At 38.3% G+C, this 23,690-nt stretch overlaps 1 protein-coding gene across 2 annotated transcripts in view; it reads left to right on the forward strand.

The window, feature by feature from the left end:
* The window catches only part of ZFPM2 (zinc finger protein, FOG family member 2), a 309,239-nt gene that overhangs the window by 137,555 nt on the left and 147,994 nt on the right, over window positions 1-23,690 (forward strand). For both annotated transcript variants that reach the window (XM_041470882.1, XM_041470883.1), the window contains one exon: window positions 11,135-11,253. In XM_041470882.1, coding sequence (XP_041326816.1) covers window positions 11,135-11,253 — 119 coding nt within the window. The remainder of the gene's footprint in view (window positions 1-11,134; window positions 11,254-23,690) is intronic.

A 23,690-nucleotide genomic window follows, 5' to 3' on the forward strand; every position in this document is an offset into this window, starting at 1 on the left:
ACAGACATAAAGTCTAAGCTGTGAAGTCAGTCTCAAGAGGTCATTCTTCAGGAAAAAGACAGTGTATCTACATCCTACTGCCACAGAACATGTGCCGGTGCTGGCTCTTCTTCCTCAGGCTCCCCAGTCACTGCATCTCTCCAAGCAGCAATGGGGTGTTCAAAGCCTGTGCTGGTAAAAGCGAGGGTGGTGAGGCAAGGCAATTTGGGATATGCTTTACACACATGATGTCCCTGAGACTTACTCATATGAAGGTCAAGATCATTCCTGTACAGAAGGCTGCCACAAGACCAGTATTCTGCTTAAGTCTTATGTAAGCCTCAGAGTAGGATTTAGGCAGTGCACAGGACTTGTGCTCAATCTCTGTTCAAGGGTTTATTTCACTCTAAGTTACAAGTCTGCTGTATAAGTGAGCATCACTCTTTATATCAGCTTCAAAGTCTGGGCTATGCTAAGATGTAGGTGGATGTGGAAGCAGTGTGATAGTCCAGGCTGAGGCATTGAGGGGTGCTCTGGTCCATGTCCAAACCCAGCAGTCAGTTCCTGTCTGGCAGCGTGTTAAAAAGCGGTGCTGGTCACTGCTGGTACTTGATCACGGACGATGTAGATAAGCACATAACTCATGAGTGCTGGAGCAGTGCACAGCCATGTGTCTGTTATGCGTGGCCATCCTCAGCAAGTGCAAAGGAATTATTAATTTGAATCTTGATATTGTACATTATAGTTATACTACATTTATCTCTATTTATAATAATGTTGCTTTTCATATAAATTGCATTTATAATGGATGTGACTATATATTGCATGCATGCAGTGGAGCATAGCATTCAATCTCCCTTTGTTCCCATCTCCCTCTCACTTTCCTAATCTCAACAATAACTAGATCTTTTCGATGGTTGCACTAAATACTGATAAATTTGAGTCTTTGCTGAGATTTTTGTCTTTTTCTTTGTACTCTCAGAATTTTGTTGGAAACATTGACAGGAAATAAGAAAATACTATTAAAGCATCTGCTTCTTTTGCAAGACATTTGGGCAGTTTGGCTCACATACTTTTTAGCTAGATATTGGTGTCTAAGCAGTGGCTTCATAGCTCTGAGTATGCATATCTGATAGAAAGCAAATAACTTATCTGCTGTTACACAAATGAGAGATGAAAATGGATCCTTCTATCTCTAAGCATAAGTACTGTAAACTGAGAAGACACCACAGATACGGTCACAGATGATCTCATTGCTTTGCTTTTAGAGTAAAAAAGAATACTTTTCAAAACATTTTTGCTCATGTAATATATTTAATTACATAAATATGGATACATCAGTCTTCATACTAAGTTAACTTCAGTAGCTTTTTACATTCAGTAGCAACACAGGCTGCATTGATATTTTTCATTTTTTCCAAGTAAAAAAGAGATCCAGCAACTGGGTAAACATGCAAATGTTTATGATTTGTTTTATATAATTATCATATATACTTGTGTAAATAATACTGTTAAAAAAAAAAAAAAAAAAGAAAGTGAGCATCCTTATCCTGGTTCAGGGCTAAAAGGATTCCAAGAAGTCCTAGGGAAAGATTGGTGTAGGTGATGGTGAAATGCTGGATTTTCTCCCATGCAGAATAGCATGTATTTCAGAAAAAAACTTCAGTCTGCGTTATGTAAGCTGTATTTTCGGTTGTGCCCATTTTCTATTGTCTTACATACAATGCTTCATAAACCTCTAAGTGTATTTCAGCTATATGAAGCAAAGAAAAAGCAGACAGACTCAGAACTGAAATGTTTTTGCATATATTGGGGAGAATCTGCACACAAAGGGACATTTATCAGGGGCTACTGTTCCTCTGCTGAGGGAGGGAGCATACCCAGGAGTATCCAGAAAGAGATGATGATCTTATCGAGAAAACCTTCTTCAGCAGTATTGTCAGCCTGCTCTTGCCAAGTCTGGCATTTCAGTGTCCTGTGTATTCCTGATGGAGAGAAAGGGATCAAAGCTGTGCGAGCTGCAAGTAGCAGGGATGAAGAACCTGCTTAGCCTGCTGGGTCAGTGCAGTGTTACAGCATAACTGGGAGGGTGTTTGCCACTATGGACTGTCCATGTGAGAAAGCAGTTTACACTATTCCTGTCATAGAGAACTGCAGTTAGGGCTCTTTGGCTACACTAGTTGTCTTTGGGGATTTTTTTTTTTCTGTATTTTTGCAAGTACTTCTACTCCAGGTTTACCTAACATATGGAGGCAGTAACAAACCTCTTGAACTACACAAAGATGCAAAACTATCGAGAAAAACAAATAAACAAAAAAAATCTTTTCTTCTGAGATGTGGAGGTAGAAAACAGAGGGTAAATTGTCCTTGCAGTTAGTAGATTTGAAAACTAAAGATCTTTTCTTCTTATTTCATTTCAGGATCAGGATTTTGCCATGATGGCAGGGTTTATTTTGCCTCTATCTGTAGACTAGGTGCTGATATAAACACAGTATTTGCTCTATTATGTGGATCTTGACTCTGAAGCAAGTGAACAAACCTTTGGCATTGTTAGCATATCTTGAGTGTATGTATTTTTCTTTCTACTTTTTTCCCCATTTTTTTTTTCTTTAACATGCTTCTGTAGGTTTAGTGAAGCAGTCCTAATAAAGGAAAAGTCTATAGACTTGTGTAAAAATATAAAATTCTAATCAAATTCTAGCAACCATGTTCATTAGGTACTCCCTCCTTTCTTACTTTTGGGGAAAAAAACAGTACTTTTAGTTCACCTTAAACCATAAAAATTATTTTGATGGCATATGTGATGAAAAATTGTTATTTAGTTTGCCATTTCCATTTCTTTAGTATCTACTCAATTTATGTGCTATTAACATTTATTCAATTAATTGCTCTCCCTTTCAGTTCCCCCCAAATGTAGAATTAGCATTGTCATTTCAAATTGGTGCAGACAGTGTTCATCACCATAGGTCTGTGTTTTTCTAATCTGGGATGTGATCCTGTACTCCTAAATTCTGTAGATTACAGGAGTGTGAGGTAACTTTTTTCTTTTGTATTTATTTTATGTAACTGAATACAAATAGAGTGCCAAAAATCTCAAATAGAGAATTTTTGGAGTGTCAGTCACTTATTTTGACACTCTGGTCTCTGAATGCTATGCTTGTGCTGCAAAACATAGTGCACATTTGAATCAATGAAGTTAGCTGTGTATTTCAGTTTGTGTACCCATACCTGAAGTCACATCAACCAGTTAGTGTCATGGGCATAGCTGGAGCCTGGTGTAAACTAGATAATCAGTAATGAAACTTTTTCTCAAAAAAGTTTTATGGCACACATGGTGATCTGGCTACTTGGATGTAGAGAATGGGTTTGACCAAATGTCAGGTGAAATCACTTCTCTGGGTGCAGTGTAGACACACTTCAGTTTTTCAGTTTAGCCAGGATGCAGCTGAGCAATGAGATATTAGAATAAGTATATTTTATTTTAGTGGTTTAGCTTATGAATTGAGCACTGTAATAGCACAGATGCCTTGGCTAGAAAGTAGTAGTGTTTGCATTCTAATTCTAAATGGGAATTGATGCACTTCTCTTGTGTTTCAGGTTTGGAGAAAGATGTTTCTTCTCTTACTTGGCAATTTTTCTGCATCCCAATTTTCTTGAATATCTTATGATCCTCTTTTTCCGGGTGCTGTCTTTGTGTCCTGATCAGACTCGACTTGAGTCTTCAGATAGCTGTTTCCCTAGACTTCTCTCTTGCTTTGCTTCTTAAATTTATTTCTGCCCTCTCTCTCTGCCTTCCCCCCACCCCACATCCTTCTGTGCTCTTGTTTTCTCTGAAAATCTTTGCCTAGGCTTTCTCTGTCCTCACTTTCACAATATTTGTTCCTTCCCTTTATTGCCTGATGTAGGACAATGCTGTTGCAGATAAGGATAGCACCTGCACTCTCTGCCATTTGCAGTTCTAGCAGCAGGTAGAAGAGATAAAGAAACTCTGCTTCTGACTTTCAGGGCTCTAAAGAAAGGTAGGGAGCAGCAAGTTTTTTGTTATAGAAAGCAGAGAAGGGTTTTCATTTGTCATCCTTACCTAGAGTGCACAGCTGCCCAATACTCCTGTGGGAGTATTGTCAAGATGCAGCAATGTTAGGCAGCTGAGTTAGGCATGAAGCAGCTTGTGGCAGCTTCTCCTTCATGGCCTTTGCTATCTAGACCTGCTTCTAATCAAAGGCAAAGGAGATCACTAGGTTAGAGCCACAAGTACCTCCGGCCTGTTCTTGTGTCTACTTCCCTCATGGCTGAGGTTTGGTTCACTCTATTCCTTAAGTGGGATGTATACTGGAAGGATCAGGGCTGGGAGAAGTAGTTGCTGGTGGGTGGCAATAACTTCAGAAAAGAAAAAAAGGATGCTATGTTCAGAAGCCCTCCACCACCTCAGTGGCAGCAGAATAGCAGCCCTCCCTGCAGGGTGACTCCAATCCAGAGCTGTTTTCTCAGTTTTCAGTCCCGAATCTGTTCCACCTTCTATCTTATCCTAACATTGTCCTACCCCATCTTTTGGGAAGCAACATGAAGTTTTGCCTTTGCTTGTGGACAACCTAAATAACCTCTGTTTTGCCAAGACCCCTGAGAATGCCGTTTTCGTAGCAAAGCAAATGATAAAATTTCTTTCAGAGTTTGACTGTAATTCAGTCCATTTCTGCTTGTACTCAGTGTGAATTTGTCTCGTATGTAAGTGCCTTCCTAGTAAGATAACTACAATTTTTGAATCCCCCAGTAGACTTGTAATGCTGCAAATCAGACTGTACCCTGACACTGCCCAGGTCGTCTTGCTCTGGAGTCAGTGCACTGACTGCAGAATGGATACAGTATTGTCCACTGTGAGAATTAGGAAACATGATGTATTAAATCCCTGACAGACACAGTAATATGAGGTGATTTGCCATTTTCAGGGATTTTTAAATTGAAGGTGGTGAGATGCTGGAACAGGTTGCCCAGAGGTGGTAGATGTCCCATCCCTAGAAACATTCAAGGTCAGGTTAAACAGGGCTCTGAATGACCTGATCTAATTGAAGATGACCCTTCTTGGTGGAGGAAGGTAGGACTAGATTACCTTAAAGGGTCCTTTCCAACCATGTTCAAAAACCTATTATATGATTCTATGAATTGTCTGTTACCTAATATTCTTCCACAATAACAGAGGCAAGCATCTCATCAGTGCTGGAAGAGGCTTTGTTCATTCATTCATTCACTCATTCATTAATTCATTCATCATAAAGTGCCATAGCACAGCATATTTTGGGTTACTGCCTCAGAGTCACAGTTATTTGTTTCTGGATTTTGGACTATTGAATGAGTCCTGTGGAAAGGGAAAGTTACTGTTTTACCATTTCCATTACGTTGTCTTTTCCAGTGCAATTACCAACTAATTCAAAGCTCTTTGTGTTAAGCTAATAGCTTTTGACTCTCTGCTGTCAGCCACTCCTCTTTGTGCACTTTGCATACAGTTTACCAGTTCCCTTACCACTTACCTATGAAGAACATTTCTTTTTTCTCTGAGTAGAGGCTCATCATAGACAAATCATTAAATGGAACATCAAAAAGATCCCATCTGTTAGAGTTGCATATGGGTAAGATCACAATTATCGAAAGCCTCTTTTTTTCCCTTATGCTTATCCGTACAATAAATGTAGTTGTCAGCAGGATAAGTTCACGCATCGGATAAGGTCACAATTTCATTTAGTGACAACTTCCAACAGCGTGAACTTACAAGGTTCGATTTATTAAAGAGTCAGAAGGGATAAGATCACTGCATGGCCAGCCTGATTTATCAGGGTTTGACTGGAGTACTTGAATAGAGAATGTCGTATTTCAAGTTTATGTTCAAAACTGTAGTTTAGTGTGTGTTGTGTCTCAGAGACTTGAAAATTGAGGGAGGAGAATTTACAGAAAGTATCTCAATAATGCAGTTTATGTCTGCCAAACAAGTGTGTGAACACTGAATATTGGAGCTACCTTATTAAGAATCACAGAAGTGGAAATGGGATAGTTCTCCACTATCAGTGAATTGCTATGTGCAGACCTACGCATATTAGTTTGTTATAATGGAAGCAATCACCAGCCAAATATTAATTGCAGATTCTTCCTGTGCATATAGGATGGCAGGCAAATGCTGGCTCCTGGGTTGGGCAGCACTTAAGAACTGAGGGTGTTTTTAACTAGCTCACTCTGACTTCAGAGGAGTCCTTGCTTGAAACTACAACACGCACAATTTTTCTGCCATGCAGAAATACTCATTAGAGAGCCAGGTGGCTGTGGACTGGAAATATGCAAAGAAGGAGCCATTTGCTTGTGGAAATTGGTAGAGCCCCATGATGTCAAATAACCAGTCTCTAATTGTAGCAGAGGAAGAGCTTACTCATTGTTTTGAACCGACTCCACTTAGAAAGCTATTTTAAATTAAGAAAAAAACCCAAAACCTAATGCCCAAAGCTATCAGTGACTTGCTTAGAAGTCTTAAATGCATATGAATCTGGATACAGTTATTTCTGAATGTAGTTCTCCTTTTGTTCCACAAAAGCTCTTCATCATTCACCTTCAGATATATACTCCTTTGTTTCTTACTCCAGATGTAAGTAGATGGATGAAAGCCAGTATTATTTTGTTTCAGAAATACTATATGTAGTTGAATTTTTCTGGTAGTCAGACTGTGGTCAAATCCTGTTAGGGCCAAAAGCTCCTGTTGGATTCTTGTGTACTCTATGTTTTGTGGAGAGATTTTTTTTAAATGATCCTGATTGTGCTGTAAAAGAATACAAAGCTAAACTGACCTCTCTACCTTCTGTTTAATGAAAGCCCTGTGTGGCATGCCTGAAACAATATATGCATGTATGAAAAGAGTCCTAAATTGAGTCCTTTCATTCTGGTTTCCTAGCCACCAAGGTGGCCTAATATCTTAAAAGCCATGGGATGTTTTATAGCTGTACTAGTGAGTCATGACTTGAGGCTTCTTTTACAGTGCAGCTATCATAAGTCTTTGAGTAATCACAGACTTTAAAAGTATGCTACATCAACAAGATAAGAGAAACAGCCCACAGCACTAACAGCATTATCTTTTACCAAAATTGATTAGCCCATACTATGTGTCTCAAATATTTTGTATAAACTTACTCAGCAAGCTGGAAATAAATGTGTTCCTGAAGAACAAGCTGGGGAAAAAAAAATCAAAAAACCCACTTGCTCCATAGCAAGGAAAGGGCAAGTAAATACCGCTAAATGAAATGTCTCTTAAGTAATTTTTTTTACCTTACTCACAAAAACTAAAAGCAGAGCATCACTTCCTATGTACTTGTATTTCTTAGTGCTGCTTCTATCATACTTCTTGCTGTCCTTTTCGATTGGGGAGCTGACAAGTCTGGGATGAAGAGAGTAAAACTGCTTCTCTACTTTGCTTGGAAATTATGAGTATATCACATATTTTATTCCAGGGAAGGAAGTAGGAAGGAGTTCTGTTATAATTTGCTGTTGTGAAGGAACTTGTACTCAGTACTGAGATGGTCTGTTGCGATTGCAGATTACTTGAGGTGCCTAACAGTTTTTGGCACAGAATTTTCTGCTTCCTTTGGGTTTGAACATGGATTAAAGAAGGCTGCAGCAGCTTTTCATCCTTTTCTTTTCTTTTCTTTTCTTTTCTTTTCTTTTCTTTTCTTTTCTTTTCTTTTCTTTTCCTCCCCACATGTTGCAATTTCCAAGGACCAGTATATGTGAGGAGTCAGTACCAGCTGAGCCTTTGCACTTCTTACTGTGAGTGGTGATACAGCAATGAAGTCTCAGATCCTCTTCCTTCTCCTGATGTAATCTGTGAAGATTCTGAGCAGTTGTGCAGGGGATGGTAGCTGTAGAGAGCACTTCAGATTTACATCTGAACTTCCTCTGGGGCTGAAGGGGAAAATCTTGTCTTGCTGACACATTTTTCAAAGCCTTTTAATTAAGAGTCACAGGGTGAGGTTCTCATTTTCCAGCAAACACCCTTGAAGTCACACATTACATACGGCCACAGGTATGGCATTTAAACCAGCATCCCTGTGGGAAGTCAGCAGTGAGCAGGGGACAGCTGCAGTTACATCAAGTGAGAGACTGACCCCCTGTGTGCTGCAGTTGTGGTACCATTCACCAAATAGGAAATTTTAGAGGGGAAAATGTTGTAAATAAATGCAGAGAAGTTGCAGGCAGTGTTAATTTTTTTTCTCTAAAAACCCAAAGATATTCGGTTGAAAAAAAAAAAATCTTTGCCAAGGACTAAATTGTAATGTGCTACACCTTGTATAAACATAACCAGATTGTCTCGTTTTCCCTAAAAATGCAAGCAGATTGTCCTTCCTACTCTGACACTCACCCATAGCATTAAAATGGCTGCTGGTCATGGTGACAAGAGAGAAATGTATCTTTTTTGGAGAACTGCAATAAAGAGAAACAGAAAGGCTTTGCAGGAAAACATTTTGTTACCCTGTCTGCAATCTACTCCTCTTTCACGGTGTTCTAAGTGGGTGGGGAAACACAGCAGTTTCAGTACAATTCAGCATGATGTTACCCCATAGGCAGTACATTTCAAAGTATTCATATATAGTGAATATTGCCTGAACTACAGCTTTGAACTGTGACAAAAGAGAATAGCAGAGATACTCCATAGTACCTTATTTAATTGTCAACAGAAGGGAAAAAATATATCTGGGAAAAAAAATGCTTGTTCTTATGCTTGCCTCAAATCGGAACTACTTATCAGGTATAAGATTCATGTTATTAATTTTATTTAAAATATAATGTGTAATGATGTGTACCTTAAAACTTTGGTAGCTTTTTGGATATCAGTGGTTGATCTGCCCCAAGTTTGTCGTTCTTAATCCATTAAAAGACAGGCCTGCTTGTAAATCCACAGGTACAGATAAGGAGTCACTGTTTGACTGTGTCTGAACCCTTTTCAAATGAAAAATGTCAGTGGCAGAAAGGGAGGCTGAATTATTTTTTAAAAGGGTTTTCAAAGATTCTCATGATTCCTCTGGTATCAGTTAAATGTGACATGTCCATAGACATGGCTGTTTTTTAGTGTGGAAAAGCAAGCAAATGCTGCAGTTTTCATCTCTATGTAGAGAGAAAATGCTGCAGTATGGCTAAGTGATAAACATGTTACTTTGCAATTTCTCTCTTACATAATTAACATATAAAGAGATTTTTAAAGCTAATACAATTTGTAGCAATGTGACTGTGAGAAGGAAAAAACACTTTTATGGTTGTTTGGGGTTTTTTTCAGTTTGGACACATGCATGTCACATGTGTAAATTAGATATAATTAATCCATAAGCTTTCCTGCTCACATACTGTCTCTTAAAATGTCATAGCACTGTCATGATGAGGACTCACCCACATACAGAGAAGCTTTTGTAAACCAATACAGCTCTATTTCCTAGATTTGTTCCAGTTTGCAGGAAGGATCTGATGCACGATTTTACGTAGAGTAGTTTTGTAATCTGCAACACTCAGAGGTGAAATTTAGATTTCTGTGCTTGAAAATGGAAGCTGGAGCCAACTCTTCTCTTTGGAAGATGGTCAAGATTAACCCCTGTGGACAAATAAAAGCTTTGCAGCCTGACTGCAATGTAAATCCAGGCATCCAGGGGAATGTTTCGCTGGGGGAAGTCTGTGGAGGCTGCCTGTGAGCCAGGAGGAGTTACTCACTTCCTTCAGCCCAAGGTTCATTTCACAACAACCACCCGTTCTAAATCTGGGACGAATTGACTCCTTGCACAGTTGAACTTTGCTCTGTTTGTGGAAAGGCACCATCCTTGTTTGGGGTGGAGTTGTTGAGATGTGCTGATGCAAAAGACAGGAATCACTTGCATCTGTTTGGTATGGAAAGGGAGCAAGGGGCTTTAGCAGCCATGGAAAACAAATCGTGACAAAATCATGGCTTTAGCAAAGTTGAGGTGAGCTCTGCTGCTCCTGAGATCAACAGATTTTTTGTCTACCTTCAGGAAGGGCAAAGCTTGGAAGTGCAAGAGCATGGAAAAAAGCAGTCAAACATTTAACAAGAGCAGTACAGATCAGCCTGTCTTTGTTCCATTGTATCCCTATGAAAGTCTGAAACCAGAATTTATTTAGAAAATAATGCTAGAAATTGTGTATATAAATATAACTGTTGCTGTATTTTTAAATGAAACATTTGTTCATAAAAAGTAGTCTTAGTGAAGAGACTGGTTTCAAAGAAGAGTTGTCCAGACTAGTTTTTTAATCTTGAAATAAAATGAAAAAATATGGGGTGGGAAAGGTGGTGACTGAATTTTATTTTTCGCTCTATGAGAATGATGAATTGTATTATTCTTTCTCTTTACTGAAAAATCCAGAAAAGTTAAGGTGAGCTAAAGCAAAAATTTCTCTTTTAAGTGGTTAATTTTGATGTCTTTGCATTCAAAAAGAAAATTTATTCAAAATAAAAATATATCATGTACTAAAAATAATTAGGCAATTCAAAAAATCATCATACAGCTTTCCCATTGCTTTTACTTATTTTGTCTTACAACATTAAGCTAACAATTAAAATTATTTTTTGTTTAATTCTGAAATGTTACTGCTTGTAAAATCTCAAAAGTTCAAAATCCTTTTTGTAATTGCAGTAAATGCTTTTAGTAGTATCTTGGAGGTGTAGTGAATTTTTTATGGGTATATGCTGTTTATCTGAAATTTTTAATTGCTGCATGCTTCAAAATGTGATCTTGTGCAGCAAAATGCATCAAGGAGGGTAATGCACCAGGTGTGGCTAGTGTTGGACTCCTCTCTTTTCAGCTGTCATTTCCCCCTTCCTCAGCACTTCTTAAGAACTCTCATGGAATGCTATTCTGAATAAAATTGCTTTCAAACTCTAATGTGTGTGAAAAGATGCAAAAAGGAATGGGACTTTCTGAACAAAATTTGAATATAATTATAAGGGAAAAAGGTTTGTTTTTCTTTTGCAGGATGACAAGATCAGTTGTTTTTCAGACAAGCATAATTAATTCTCATTATATTGGTCCTCAGAACATTGTGCTTGTAAAACCCACACAAAGGGAGAGGTGGTTGTTGTCAAGGCATGAGTGAAAGTACTCTCAACACTGCTTGTTTTCTTTGTTTGCAGGAGAGTTGGAGGTGGTCCAGAAAGACGGGGAGCGCAAGATTCAGAGCCGGCAGCAGCTTCCGGTCGGAACAACATGGGGGCCTTTCACTGGGAAGATGGATCTGAATAATAACACCTTGGTATGTAATGCTCCAGGACACTTCTCTTTGTTATACTGTGTGTCATTCTTCAGGGAACAGCCTGAATTGCTCCTCAGACGGAGCATCTGAAAACAGGCATTGTTAGCTTTAACGGACAGTGGTATTTGGCTCTTCTCCAATTTGTTCATCTATGGCAACCATCCACGTGAAGTTATTTGGAGCACAGGTTAATAGTGTTTAACTTGTTCTTTTGCTGAAGGGAAATGTCACTTCCTTGTTTGCTGAACCAAGGTGCTGTGTTCCAGTACTAATATCTGATTTTTTTCGTGGCTTTTTAAATTTTTCATAGTATTAATTGCTGAATGCTTAATTTATATTAAAGAAATGTATAGAAAATAAATAACTACATTATTTTAACATAAAATTAATTAAATTTGCCTTAATGTAATTGAACATAGCAAAATCTTCCATCAAATTCACGGTTTTTTTGAAAAGCGTCAAAAGACATCTGTCATATAATATATTCTCAAATAGCCTCATTTTTTATTCTGATTGCACAAAGTATGTATACTATTTTACTTTAAAGTAATGATCTCACTTCAGTGCACTGAAAATCATGTCATTTCTAGGTCTTCATTTCATCTTTGTTTGTGTTGGTTTTAAGTCTGAGCTTCAATATTATTTGTGTATAGTTCAGATTAATTTTCTGAAAATATCAGGAAGGAAACGACTAATATCTCCAGAAAGGTTTAAACAGTCTTGGAACATGCATTGCCCTGTGGGATACTTCTGAAGAACTGTTATCTGCAGCTGGATCACTGTTTGCTGTTGCAGACCTTGCATTGCACGTATTCAGCATAAAGACATGTGGGACATTTTCACAGGAAGGGATTACAGACATTTTGGGTACGCACTTCTGTGCTGCGAATGTAGAAACTGAGATTCCCAGTGTTCCCCAGCACTGGGTGTCATCCTGCCCTTGCAGGACCTGAAGAGAGTGAGGAGTGCTGAGTTGCAGGTGCATCATCTGGGACAGTGTGAGAGAGGGGTTGTGTGGACAAGGGAGAAAAAGGGGGAAATGGATTTTCTTCAACTCCTCCCTGGAGAATCTATACCTATATAATGGAGTTCTCTTTCTAAGAGTTACTGGACAGGATGCATGCTACTTTCTGTAAATATGCATATTAAAATTTGAGTGAAGTGTTATTCTGAGTACATAGAATAGTATAGTATAGATATAATGCATAGTAGACATTTAAAATCTTACTATTTTGACTCTCTTAATGTAATTTATTCATCAAATGGTGCTAAGAAATGTTGCAGAAAGAGGCATGGAACTTTGTCTAAGTTTCCAAGAGTTCAGTATTCCCAATCCAGATCAAATTTCCCATTCAGGCACCTGAATAAAGAACAGATTTTCAGAAGTACTGCAGAGTCAAAGCACCTTATTAACAAATAACCTTATTTGTTAGAAAGGAGAAACTGAAAAATTTGAATTTTTCTCATTTTCTCCATCCATTTAATTTTTATTTCTTCATCTATTTTATTATTGGCTTGTCATCACTCTCAAATTGTTTTTCCTAAAAGGTCATATGTGACAACGACCTGTAATTTAAATATTTTTCTGAATCCCAGTATAACTGATTTCATCACCTTTCATATATCAGAAACCTTAGTCCTGTTGTAGCTCAAAGTGTCTCCAGAATCCATACTGTAGAGAAATGCTACTTTGGTTTTGTCCACTTGTACCACTTCATCAGGCATATACAACATGAAGATAATGTTTAAGTAGGGGAGGTGGTATTGATTGTCCCTTCTCTACAAAATTTATCTTTATCAGATATTCTTAGAATGCATTTACAACATGTCAACATGTCAGCAGCCAATCATACAATCATATTCTCCCTTAATAGCACAGGAATGTTTTAAGATCTGTTATTGCTTTTTAAATTTGGACAAATACAATTTTTGCTATATCAAAAGCATTTAGCCGAGATAGTTAGGTTTTAATGAACTGGTAATTGAGCAGTGTGCAGAACTGCCTTTAATATTTTTTTTTTTTTTTTTGTTGTAATGGGACAGAACAGCTTTCTCAGTATAGTTCACAGAGATGTGTGATGAAAACCTTCAGGACTTTTTTCTCACTAAACTGGAAATATACTTTTTTTATTGTCAAATTAAAAATCATAAAGTCTATTTTTACTAATACTTGAAAGATTTTAATTTCATTTTGCCTACAAATATAGACACATGTGGAAATCTGAAAAAAGTTCCTGTAAACAGAATTTTAGTTCCCAGAAATATTGTTTTGTCCCCTGAGCAACTCCATTCCCTGAAAGTCAAAACTGAACTGGGTATCATCTTGATCAATCTGATTTAACTTGGAAGTTGCATCTGACTTTGAAGTTTGCCCCGCCTTGAACAGGACTTTGGATTGGATGACCTCCAGAGATCTCTTCCAACCTGAATTATTCTCTGATTCTAAGTATTTTTTTCTTTTTCCCAAATATCAGATGTTTCTGGTAATCCTACATTTGTTACTTTAAAATGCTGTGTGAAGAAATGCAAACCTTTTGATGCAACTTTAATTTGCTGTTAAAGCAACAAAACTCCTACATCAGAAACATCAGTTTCTACATGGTTTTCTTTTATCTTTTTTTTTGTCCTGAAATTATTCTGGGTTTTTTCGTGATTTTTTGACCCATTTGATTACTTATCTCACTATTGTACATGTTATCTGTTGCTCATTAGGAGAGCTGGGATTCCTTACTTAGGTTACTTATATCTGTTTTGGGAAACTCATTTGGGTAGAGCCTCACATCCCTAGAATTCAATCAAACTTTCACATGAGGACCTGAAAACAAGTTTATTTCTTTTCTGAATGACAACCTCAAACATTATACTGCTATAAACACCAAATTTTTTCGAGAAGAGTTTTAATGTGGCTTTTTTTGTATAGAGAGGAAAGGAAAGAAAAATTCAGGGATCCCCATGTGAGTAAATATCATAACTTTTGCAGCTACTACCTTTATTGGGAAATCAGTTTGTGTCTTACTACAAGTATCTTACCTGACTGTACTGTTTAGTGATTGCAGTGTGACAGTGCCTCACAGGATTCATTCATGCTGTAACAGTCAGAGCTTACTTATTCCCCTGGCACTCTGCACTGAATGCAGCCTGTACATGTGATATCTTCTTGTTTCCATCAGTGCTGCCTTGCTGAATATGGTCTTGCTGCTGTTGGCTCATGAGATGGAGCACGTTAATTAATTCAGCACGGTATTTAATTGAGTCACCGTGCCAGATGTCAATTACATTTTAGATCTTTCAAGTTTCTGTCTTGAAATATGTTAGCAGTATACATACTCTCAGAGTAGTGGAAGACTGGGTACCTTGAACAAAAATTAGTTTAATGCTGTTCACAATTGCAATAGGAATACCAGGTGTTGATATCACCAATGGTGTTGCAGCACTGTTGGGAAATATGGTAGAGCAAGATCCACATCAGGACTGAAGAATACTCAAACTAAAGGTAGACTTGAAAGAGCTCAATGACTAATGAAGTTCTTAATTTTTCTCATCTAGGAGTTTAGCAAATAGTCATTAATTACATACAATTGCATTATGAAATGAGGAATGCTATTATTACAGTTACTGTTGATGAAACTGTCTACATGCAGCCAGCAGAAAATCTTAAAATGTTGTTTTTAGCAAGTCAGTCTTGGATCTTAAAACTTGCCTGCACATTTAAGTTATATTTCTGTTTGACCTTAAGAACTTCCTATATCATTCTTAAATATTTGTAGATACCTATATAGATACTTCTATTATATTTAAAGCAATAGATCTCCTATTTAGATACATTTATCTATTCCTGTAATTTTGCCAAACTACCAAAATTCCTCTGCTCTCAGCTGCATGCATAATTTGTATCTGTCAGCACAACTGGGCATGGAGTTTACTGCCTTCCATTTCCTCCCACTACTTTCACTTTCTATCCGCTGTTCGGTAATAATTGGGTAGTCCCTGGAAAGTTAAATGCCTAGGAATATCTTTTCAAGCCTAGAAAATGAATGTCTACATATTTCCAAATTCTGCTTGAGATTTAATATAATCTCCCTGTTTAGACAAACAGACCCATGAAGAGTTTGAACAATACTACTGGCTGTCTACAGCCGGTGAGAACTCAGCTGTAGAATGGAAGACAATACAATTTGACTGTGAAGGCTCCAAATCTGTGTCTTGCTGCATCACAGAAAATTCAGTAGTTCATGGATACCCACTAATAGATAGAAATATATTTTGATGCATCATACTCCTAGTTTGATTCCTGTCTAACAGGAAAGTGGGTTTGCACAAATGCCAAGTCTAATATGACCATGCAGGTGAAAAGAGCAGAAGACCTCTCTAGACTGGACATGCAGACCACTGAAAGAGCAGTTGCTGGGTGCAAGCAGATCTAAATTCAAGGCACTGGCAACCTAGTTAAGAAAATGCTGTTCACTTGCTTCTTTCAGCTGTAAATATTTTCCCTGTTTGAAGGGACAGCTTGGTGGGAATGAGGCCCATGGAAACAAAAGCAGCCCTGAACCACATAGCCCACGACAGATGTTGAACAGTGGTCGCTCCAGCAGTAGTGTGGAGGCATTCCAAGAGGCCTTTTCCCTTGGCTGGTGCCATCTAGTTTTTGGTGTTAATCTGTGCCCATGGCAGGGTTTTGCAAAGCAAAACACTGATCAGCTGTATTCAGCTCGCCATTCTCGTTTCCTTGTTGCAGGGAAGAGCATGCGGGGCAGGCCTGTATGAGCCTGATAAGGAAAAGAGGATTCAATGTGGATGTGAAGAGAATCCACAGGAGAATGTGCAGGGTTGGGCCAGGCAAGCAGTAGGACACAGCAGGGGCCCTTAAATGGGATCTGGGAGGTTCAACACCAAAGAGACATCTCTGGAAGATACGCTCATGGAGCCGTTGCACTGGGTAGTGTGTGAGGGCTGAGGAGCCAAGGTTCAAAATGCAGTAAAGTTATTCACTCACTAATCTGTGGCTGATCACTTTGGGTCAGAAACCTCATGTCTGTAGTAGACAGTGACTTTCAATCTTCAGAACTGCAGCACGAGGGTTTTCTGGGGACTTGTGTTGGAGGTGCTGCATGGCTACAGAGGGGCTGTAGTCTGTCCATAGTCAGGCTGTAGCCAGTCCTTAGTTTCTTTTTCTCATATTCAAACATGGAGAGGGATAAGATAGAGTTTATCTTTAGATATTTTATTGCAATTGGAGAATTTGGCTCTTAATAGCACAGACACATTTTTATATTAAGTTACCAAAAATAGTGTACTGAGTAATGAACCTTGATTCTCATCTTTGTTATATTACTTTTATTCCTTTAAATATTTCAAGTGACTACAAAAACATTTCTTTCTCATTTTTACTACTGTTAGTGTCAGTCTCTTTCATGTCTTGAACTAGATGGAACTTCCTTCCATCCCAAGCATGAGCAGATGTTATTGTTGCAGCACTTAGGATAGCACATGATGTCACCCAACAACTACGTGCTGATGTGCTGTGCATGTGTTGGGATTGGATGCTTAGAGTCATAGAGCCCTTAAAGCTGGAAAACACCTCTAAGATCATCAAGTCCAACTGTTCATCCAGCAGCACTGTGTTCACCACTGAATCGTGTCCCCATGTGACACATTCAAATGTCTCTTGAACACCTTGGGGATGGTGATGCCACCACTTCTCTGGGCAGCCTGTTCCAATGCCTGCCAAAGTGAAGAAGCGTTTCCTCATATCTGGTGTAAACCTCCTCTGGCAGAACTTGAGGCCTTCCTACAAACTGAAATATTTTAAAAAATATTGAGATATGCCAAGATGTCCACATGGCCATCCACAATGATCTTTGAGAACACATCCCCTCACATTACTTCAACTTTTACCGAGTGTTCTCCCATTAATATAGACATGTAGTTTAGCAGAATGCAATGACAAAAGAACCATTTTTTAAACTTTCATGCACAATTGTACTTTAGATCCTTTTAAAAAAAAAAAAAAATTATTTCTGCTTTTTTTTTTTTTCATTTATTATTTGATTATTTCCAGAATATCAACAGTGGACTTTTACACAAAATTGGTCTTATTTTTTAACCATGTTTCCTTAGCTATAGGCCTTTTTTGAGACTACATGTACCCATGGTTCATTTTGACACCTGTTTAACAAAACAGCAGAACTTTAACATTTCTTTAAAACTATCACTGGTCATTTTGAAAGGTTTTTAACAATAATTCATTTATTTGGTTCTTGCTGTGAGCATCTCCATTAAGCAGAATTTACCCTAATACTATTGTAATTAAGCAGTAGACTTTACCAATCATTGCCATTAAACTAACTCAGTTCCCTGGGAGAAAACTCAATAAACTGTCTGTCCTATTTTGGCAAGCTTCATTTCAGTAGGGGGTCCTTCTGAGAGTGGGAATGTACCCTGGGACACATTGCCAGGCAGCTGCTGAAAGCAGAGCAAGGGGATGGTTCTGCAGAAGAGATGAGGCAAAGTCAGGAGCCTGGGACAGAAAAAAAGGCAAGAAAATTTGGTCCAGAGCCTCCCAGACAGCAGTAGAGGGAGATGCTATCTCCAAGTGCCAGGCTCTTGCATTTTAGGATGTGGGAAAAAGAGAGAGAAGAAAAGCTGCTTAATTAGAGAACCACTGCAATAAACTTCAGTAGTAACATATTTTTGTGCTTCTAAGATTCTGTGTAGAATCTTAAAAGTCTTCTACCTAGTTTAATCTTCTCTGTACCACAGGCTTTAAGACTCAGATTCTTATTTTGCTATTGTTGATTTTGCTAAATTTATAGCACAACTTTTAGAATGGAATGTAGTCTTATGTAAAAACTTCATGTAAGAAAAATAATTTATTTATCTCCATTTAAGGTCATTCACGTAGCTCACTGCACTACAATACCTGGCAGGCACAAGTTCTATACATGTGTTTAAGACAAGAAATTCAGTATTAAATGTTGTCCTCTGAGGAAATTTTTCAATTCATGCTTTCTATAATAATACTTCTTATTTATGACACATACATATTATAGACTAGGCAGATATAAAATGCCAGATTTAAATATTCAGCAGTTTTGGAAGTAATTTTCTTCTCACTAGATGTTAACACTATCTTTTTTTATTCTGAAATAAAATTCAGTTTCTAAAATGTTGACATGTAGTTTCACATTCATAGAACAAGCATGGAAAATTCAAGCTCCATCATTTTGGTGACACATAAGGCTATGAAAGTGTTTGTGTCTATGAAGATCTTTGCATTGGTAAGACAAGAATTCAGTAGTTACAATGGGCACAGAACTGAAATACTAGGAGGCTTTTGCTCTGTCTTTGACCATTTAAAACTAAAATGTCCTGGAAGCTCTTGGGTATGTTTTTTTTTTGCCTACTACACATAAAGCTGTGCCTGCCTAAGGATAGTTAGCCTTAGGGTACACTGGTAGTGAAAAAAGCACTGAGATGCTGTTGCCTGTGGAACTGTGGTAGCACTTTGTTGCAGCCAGTATGTTGTCAAGATGTGCTGTCTGGACATACAAATGCATAAGATTATGAAAACATCAACAAATGCTTTCCATAAGACTTGTGGATGCCATAGTAGGCAGTTATTTGGAATAAAAGTGTACTGTAGAGAAAATCCTGGTGTGAAATTTCACATTTTGGTGGTGTTGAAATTTGTTGTTAATAAAAAGTGCAGACCAAGGTACCATATCATAGTAACAATAACAATATTTTAAATTCTTGGCTATCTTCATTCAATAAATAAATTACTTAAAAGAATGGACCTGTGGATTCAGTTAAGATAGTGGCTGCTCGCTGATCACTTTCATACATTGATGGAATGACCAAAATTCCAAAGATCAGTTCTCTTTCCATCTGAATATGTTTGAGAGAAGTAGCCTATAAATTTTTAAGAAGGATGGATATTAAAGTTACTTCTGGTTGTTTCATTGCCAGCCAAATTAGCTGTGTTGTGTGAAAGTGTGGGTTTGAATGTTTTGAATAGGAAAAACGCTCTCAATATTTCTAGTAAGTATTGTTAGTACAGTATGTGTGAATACATAAATATATAATGGATATAAATGGATATTTAAAAATAAACACTTTAAAAATAGTAACTATATATTCGTGCTTATATATATACCCACACAATGTAAGTGATTGTGAAATAGGAAAATAGCATATTCTAGTCAGAAGGAGGTATTGACTGTTACTAGGTCTTAAAAATCTGTTTTATTTTAAATACCTTAATTTTGCTGAATTTTCCTCACCATTTGGCTCTAGCTCCTTTTCTAATGATGTTGAAGTATCCCATGTCCAGTAGCAACATGAGTCCTTTTCCAGAGGCAACAAATCTACCAAAGTATGCCCAAAGAAATTCAGAGCTTGGCTTGAGAAATTCAGTGCCGAGTGAAGCTTATTAATGTCCTGAGCCTCATTTATCAAGCCTGGAGAACAAGTTCATCAGTCTAATCCTTTGGTGGCTCCTCAGACTCCAAGGAAGATCAAAAGACAGCCAGCTCCAGCCACAGGGGCTCCAGAGCAAAGAGCACGGGAGGCGCCGTCGCTTGCTGTCCTTACCTTCCCTAGCAGCCCCAGACCTGCAGCAAGGCCTGCACAGCCACTACTCTGCCTGGTGGTGTTACTTATTTATAGGTTTACCTGTGTGTCCTGATACTCCATACATGGGAAATTATATGCGTAGCCTCGTTGGGGTTTATGTGGCTTCATATTTATATTTTTTGTTGGTTGTAGCAAGGAGGGGGTCGGTCTCTTCTCCCAGGTAACCAGTGTCAGGACAAGAGGAAACCTCCTCAAGATGTGCCAGGGGAGGTTCAGTGTGGGCATTGGAGGAATTTCTTCACAGAAAGGATTGTTAAGCATTGGAACAGGCTGCCCAGGGAGGCGTGGGTTTCACCATACCTCGAGGTGTTCAAGGAATGACTGGATATGGCACTTAGTGCCATGGTCTGGTGACAAGGTGGTGATCAGGGAAAGGACTAGATTTGACTTGGTGATCTCAGAGGACCTTTCCAACCTAAATGATTCTGTGCTTCTGTAATAATCATGTCCCATCTTAAATAACTTAAAATTAATTTATAAACTTTTACCCCCTTTCTTTTTCTTAATGTATTTTAATGTGTTTGCAAAATTGCTTCACAACTTTTGAATCATTAAATATAGGTTTGAGCTCTTTTAACATATTTAGAAAATAATTGAGTTTTGCATAGACAAAATACTGTTCTTTTTGTGCTGTAAGGGAAGAATATCACTCTGAACACTACTGATGCATTTAGGAAAACTACATAACATACGAGATATCATCACAGTTTATGTAGATTATTCTCACTCTGAGAATATGTCTTATAATTTAAAATTCTTACTGTCACAGAATTCTTTCTGTCACATTATATCTTGGTTTTGACATTTGATTTCTGAAATACATAGAAGATACTATTTTTAATAAAAGCTTTATATATGTTAGTAATTATAATTGTTATTTATGTATTTATTTAAAAGCATCTCACATTTCCCAAAATATTTCTTTTTCTTTGAAGCTTTCTTTTCCACATGACAGTCTCTGATCTGGGGGATGGGTGGCCACTTTTTTTAAACAAGAAAGTGGAACTCCTGCGATGTGTGAGGACATTAAAGACAAGTTTAGGGGAGCTGAGGGAGGTGTGCCTCAAAGCTGGGGAGGTGAGGAAGGATTCTTCCCTCTCTCTCTCTCTCCTGCAAGCTGTTGTCCTCACTTTTGGAAGAAAACTGGGGCAAATTAGCATAAAGGAAAGAGAGCAATAAATCAGAAAACAATAGTAGATCCAAAATATCTTAGTTCCTTCTTTTCTGCTTGTGTTGAAGCAGGCCTGGCTCTGCTATTGCAGATTTTTAATTCTGCAGTGGACCTTATGGTACCTCTTAGTCTTACTGCTTTGCTTCTACACTGTGTCTTCCTGTTGGATGCAGTTGCATTTACTACATTAAATATTGGATTTCACTGTTTATAAACATTTGTTAAATTCGAGATCATATTCTTATCTTTTGGGATCCAGTATTTTACCTTAGTTCTGTTTCCCTTCTCACTGTTGTCAATTCACCTCCTCCAAGTCAAAATACCATCTTAATCCTGCATGCATCTGTGGTGGAGGATTTTCCTTCCTTCTTGGATCCACCTGGATCACAAACCATGCACGACATGAAGGATTGCATTGGGTGAAGCTTCCAGACTCAGCAAGGTATGGGCAAGGGAGATTTAGGTTAGCTAGGAGAAAGAGCTTCCTAATGTTAATGAGAGTGAAGAGCAGGAGGAGATTCAGGAGGTTGCAGTAAATCTGTGGCTGGTGAGTTTCAGAACAGGCTGGACCAAGACCACAGGAGTGGTGTAGGCGCAGCTGAGCTGTGGCGTGGGGGAAGGAGAGGAGCAGATGACCCTGTGGCTTTTGGCAGCCTGATGCTGAGAAATGTCTGCAGCCAACTTCACTTGTTTGGCTGCCCAGAAATGCCTGCAGGTAGCTAAAATCTTTCAAGATTGGCTTTAAAAGGAGCAGAATGAGGCACTGTTTTTTTGTAGAAGATGGCAGATGGGACATTACAGGAAGCTAGACAGTTGGTCATACCAGTATAGGATACTGGTTTCAAAATCTAATTGAAATATAACAAGGGCTAGCTGTGAGATAAGGAAGTAAGCTGCTATATTTCTTTGGCATGTCCCTTGTCGATTGCCTGCATGTTTTTTTCTTCTGAATATTCTCCCTTCCCACTCCACTTTCTTGCTAACTAAAGTTAGAATTATAGCCAATATAAAATCATTGTAGCTTTTTTAAAACATTACTTCCAGTTCTACTGAGGACGTTGTTTCTAAGTTTTCCGTACTTTTTTTAATAGAAATATAAGGATCATTGTCCCAGGATTCTAACGATCATTGTCCCCAGTTTTGTGCCATGCATTTGCAGAGTAAGAGCAGTAGTATTGCATTTCCAGGATGCCAAGTGTGTGCACTTTGATCTGGCAGTACAGCATACCTCAGGGAGTAAGCTGAATCTTTATTTTTATAGTCAGTCATTCTCTATCAGGTACCAGAGCCCCTATTAGACAGGCTGAAAAACAGAGACTATACCATGGGTTCAATATGGAAACATTTGCAAGGAGATTCTTGGCATCACCAGCATCCTCAGAGTTCATTTTGTGCTTCTGTGCTAGTAAATCTCTTAAATGCATACAGAAGTGATGCCTGTGTGCAGTGAAAGACTGCATATACATTGATTACTTTGAAACCACTTTCCCCCACGCCACCACATTCAGCTGTGGAAAATACGAATAATATACGTGTTTTGAAACTTGACCTCACAAATGTGAGACCACTTGGTGTGGTTGTGACTCCTTAACATTCCTTGCATTCCCTGTCCCAAGTCTGGTTGTTAGGGGTTGTTGCAGGGTTTAAGTGGCTTTGTAGTAGCACCTATTAGCTTGCTCTGGCTAGGAGCATACTTGGGACTAAATGGCCTTTCTGACCTCTAATAAGTATTTTCTTGTCAGTCATACCAAAGATACTTGACTATCTGTTTGTTCACTATTACTGCCATAACTGAGAGGTCTCCTGAACTCTTCAGAAATGCAGTCATGACATTCCCATTGTTTTCTGTGCTCCTTTGCTGTGCTGTTGGAGCACAGTGTCTTGCACTTGCAGAGTCTCCTCTGGGATAATTGCAGGTGTAGGGAAGTAAAGAGTTTCACAGGGTGGAATTTGCTGCCATGACCCACTGCAGCCTGGTATTCAACCTCATGAGACCTACAGTAGCACGCTGCCTTGGTATTCTCACTTGAAATCTGTATAGGGATAACAAAGGTGGTTGAAATTATTCTGTCAAGGCAACATAGAGCATGGGCAAATCTCTTCCAAATTAAGTATGTGTTAGAGGTTGCAGTTGTATGTCTGTATTTTTTAATCCAGCTGGTTTTTTTGAACTAGGTGCCTAGGCCAAATCAAGTCCTAGTACACTTAGGACTTGATTTTTCCTAGCACTGAGGACTGGCAGGAGGTGCTGAGCACCCCAAACTTCCATTCAAAGCAGTAGGGTTAGGTATGCTTAGCATTTTCCGACACTGAATGCTGCAAGTACAGCCTCTCCATAGAAGATAAATATTTCTTATTTATATGACCTTGAAGATGGGACTGGTTTGATAGGGTTAAGGTCAATGAGTATATTATTTTTAGACAAGATACAGAATACTTGGATGGTTCTGCTTTATTTTAGTGTGTTAACATCTGGCAGCATTCTGTGTTCCATATGCTGCTGATTGTCCTGATACATTCATCTTCAGTGATTATCAAAAAGATTTCAGTGCTCTGGAGTTAATAACACATTTGAGAAGACAAATACATGAAGATAAGTAGAAAAGCTGCCTGTAGGTTTCTGTATAGA

This window comes from Pyrgilauda ruficollis, unplaced genomic scaffold (genome assembly GCF_017590135.1).
Source record: "Pyrgilauda ruficollis isolate IOZ18807 unplaced genomic scaffold, ASM1759013v1 scaffold25, whole genome shotgun sequence".
Taxonomy (NCBI): domain Eukaryota; kingdom Metazoa; phylum Chordata; class Aves; order Passeriformes; family Passeridae; genus Pyrgilauda; species Pyrgilauda ruficollis.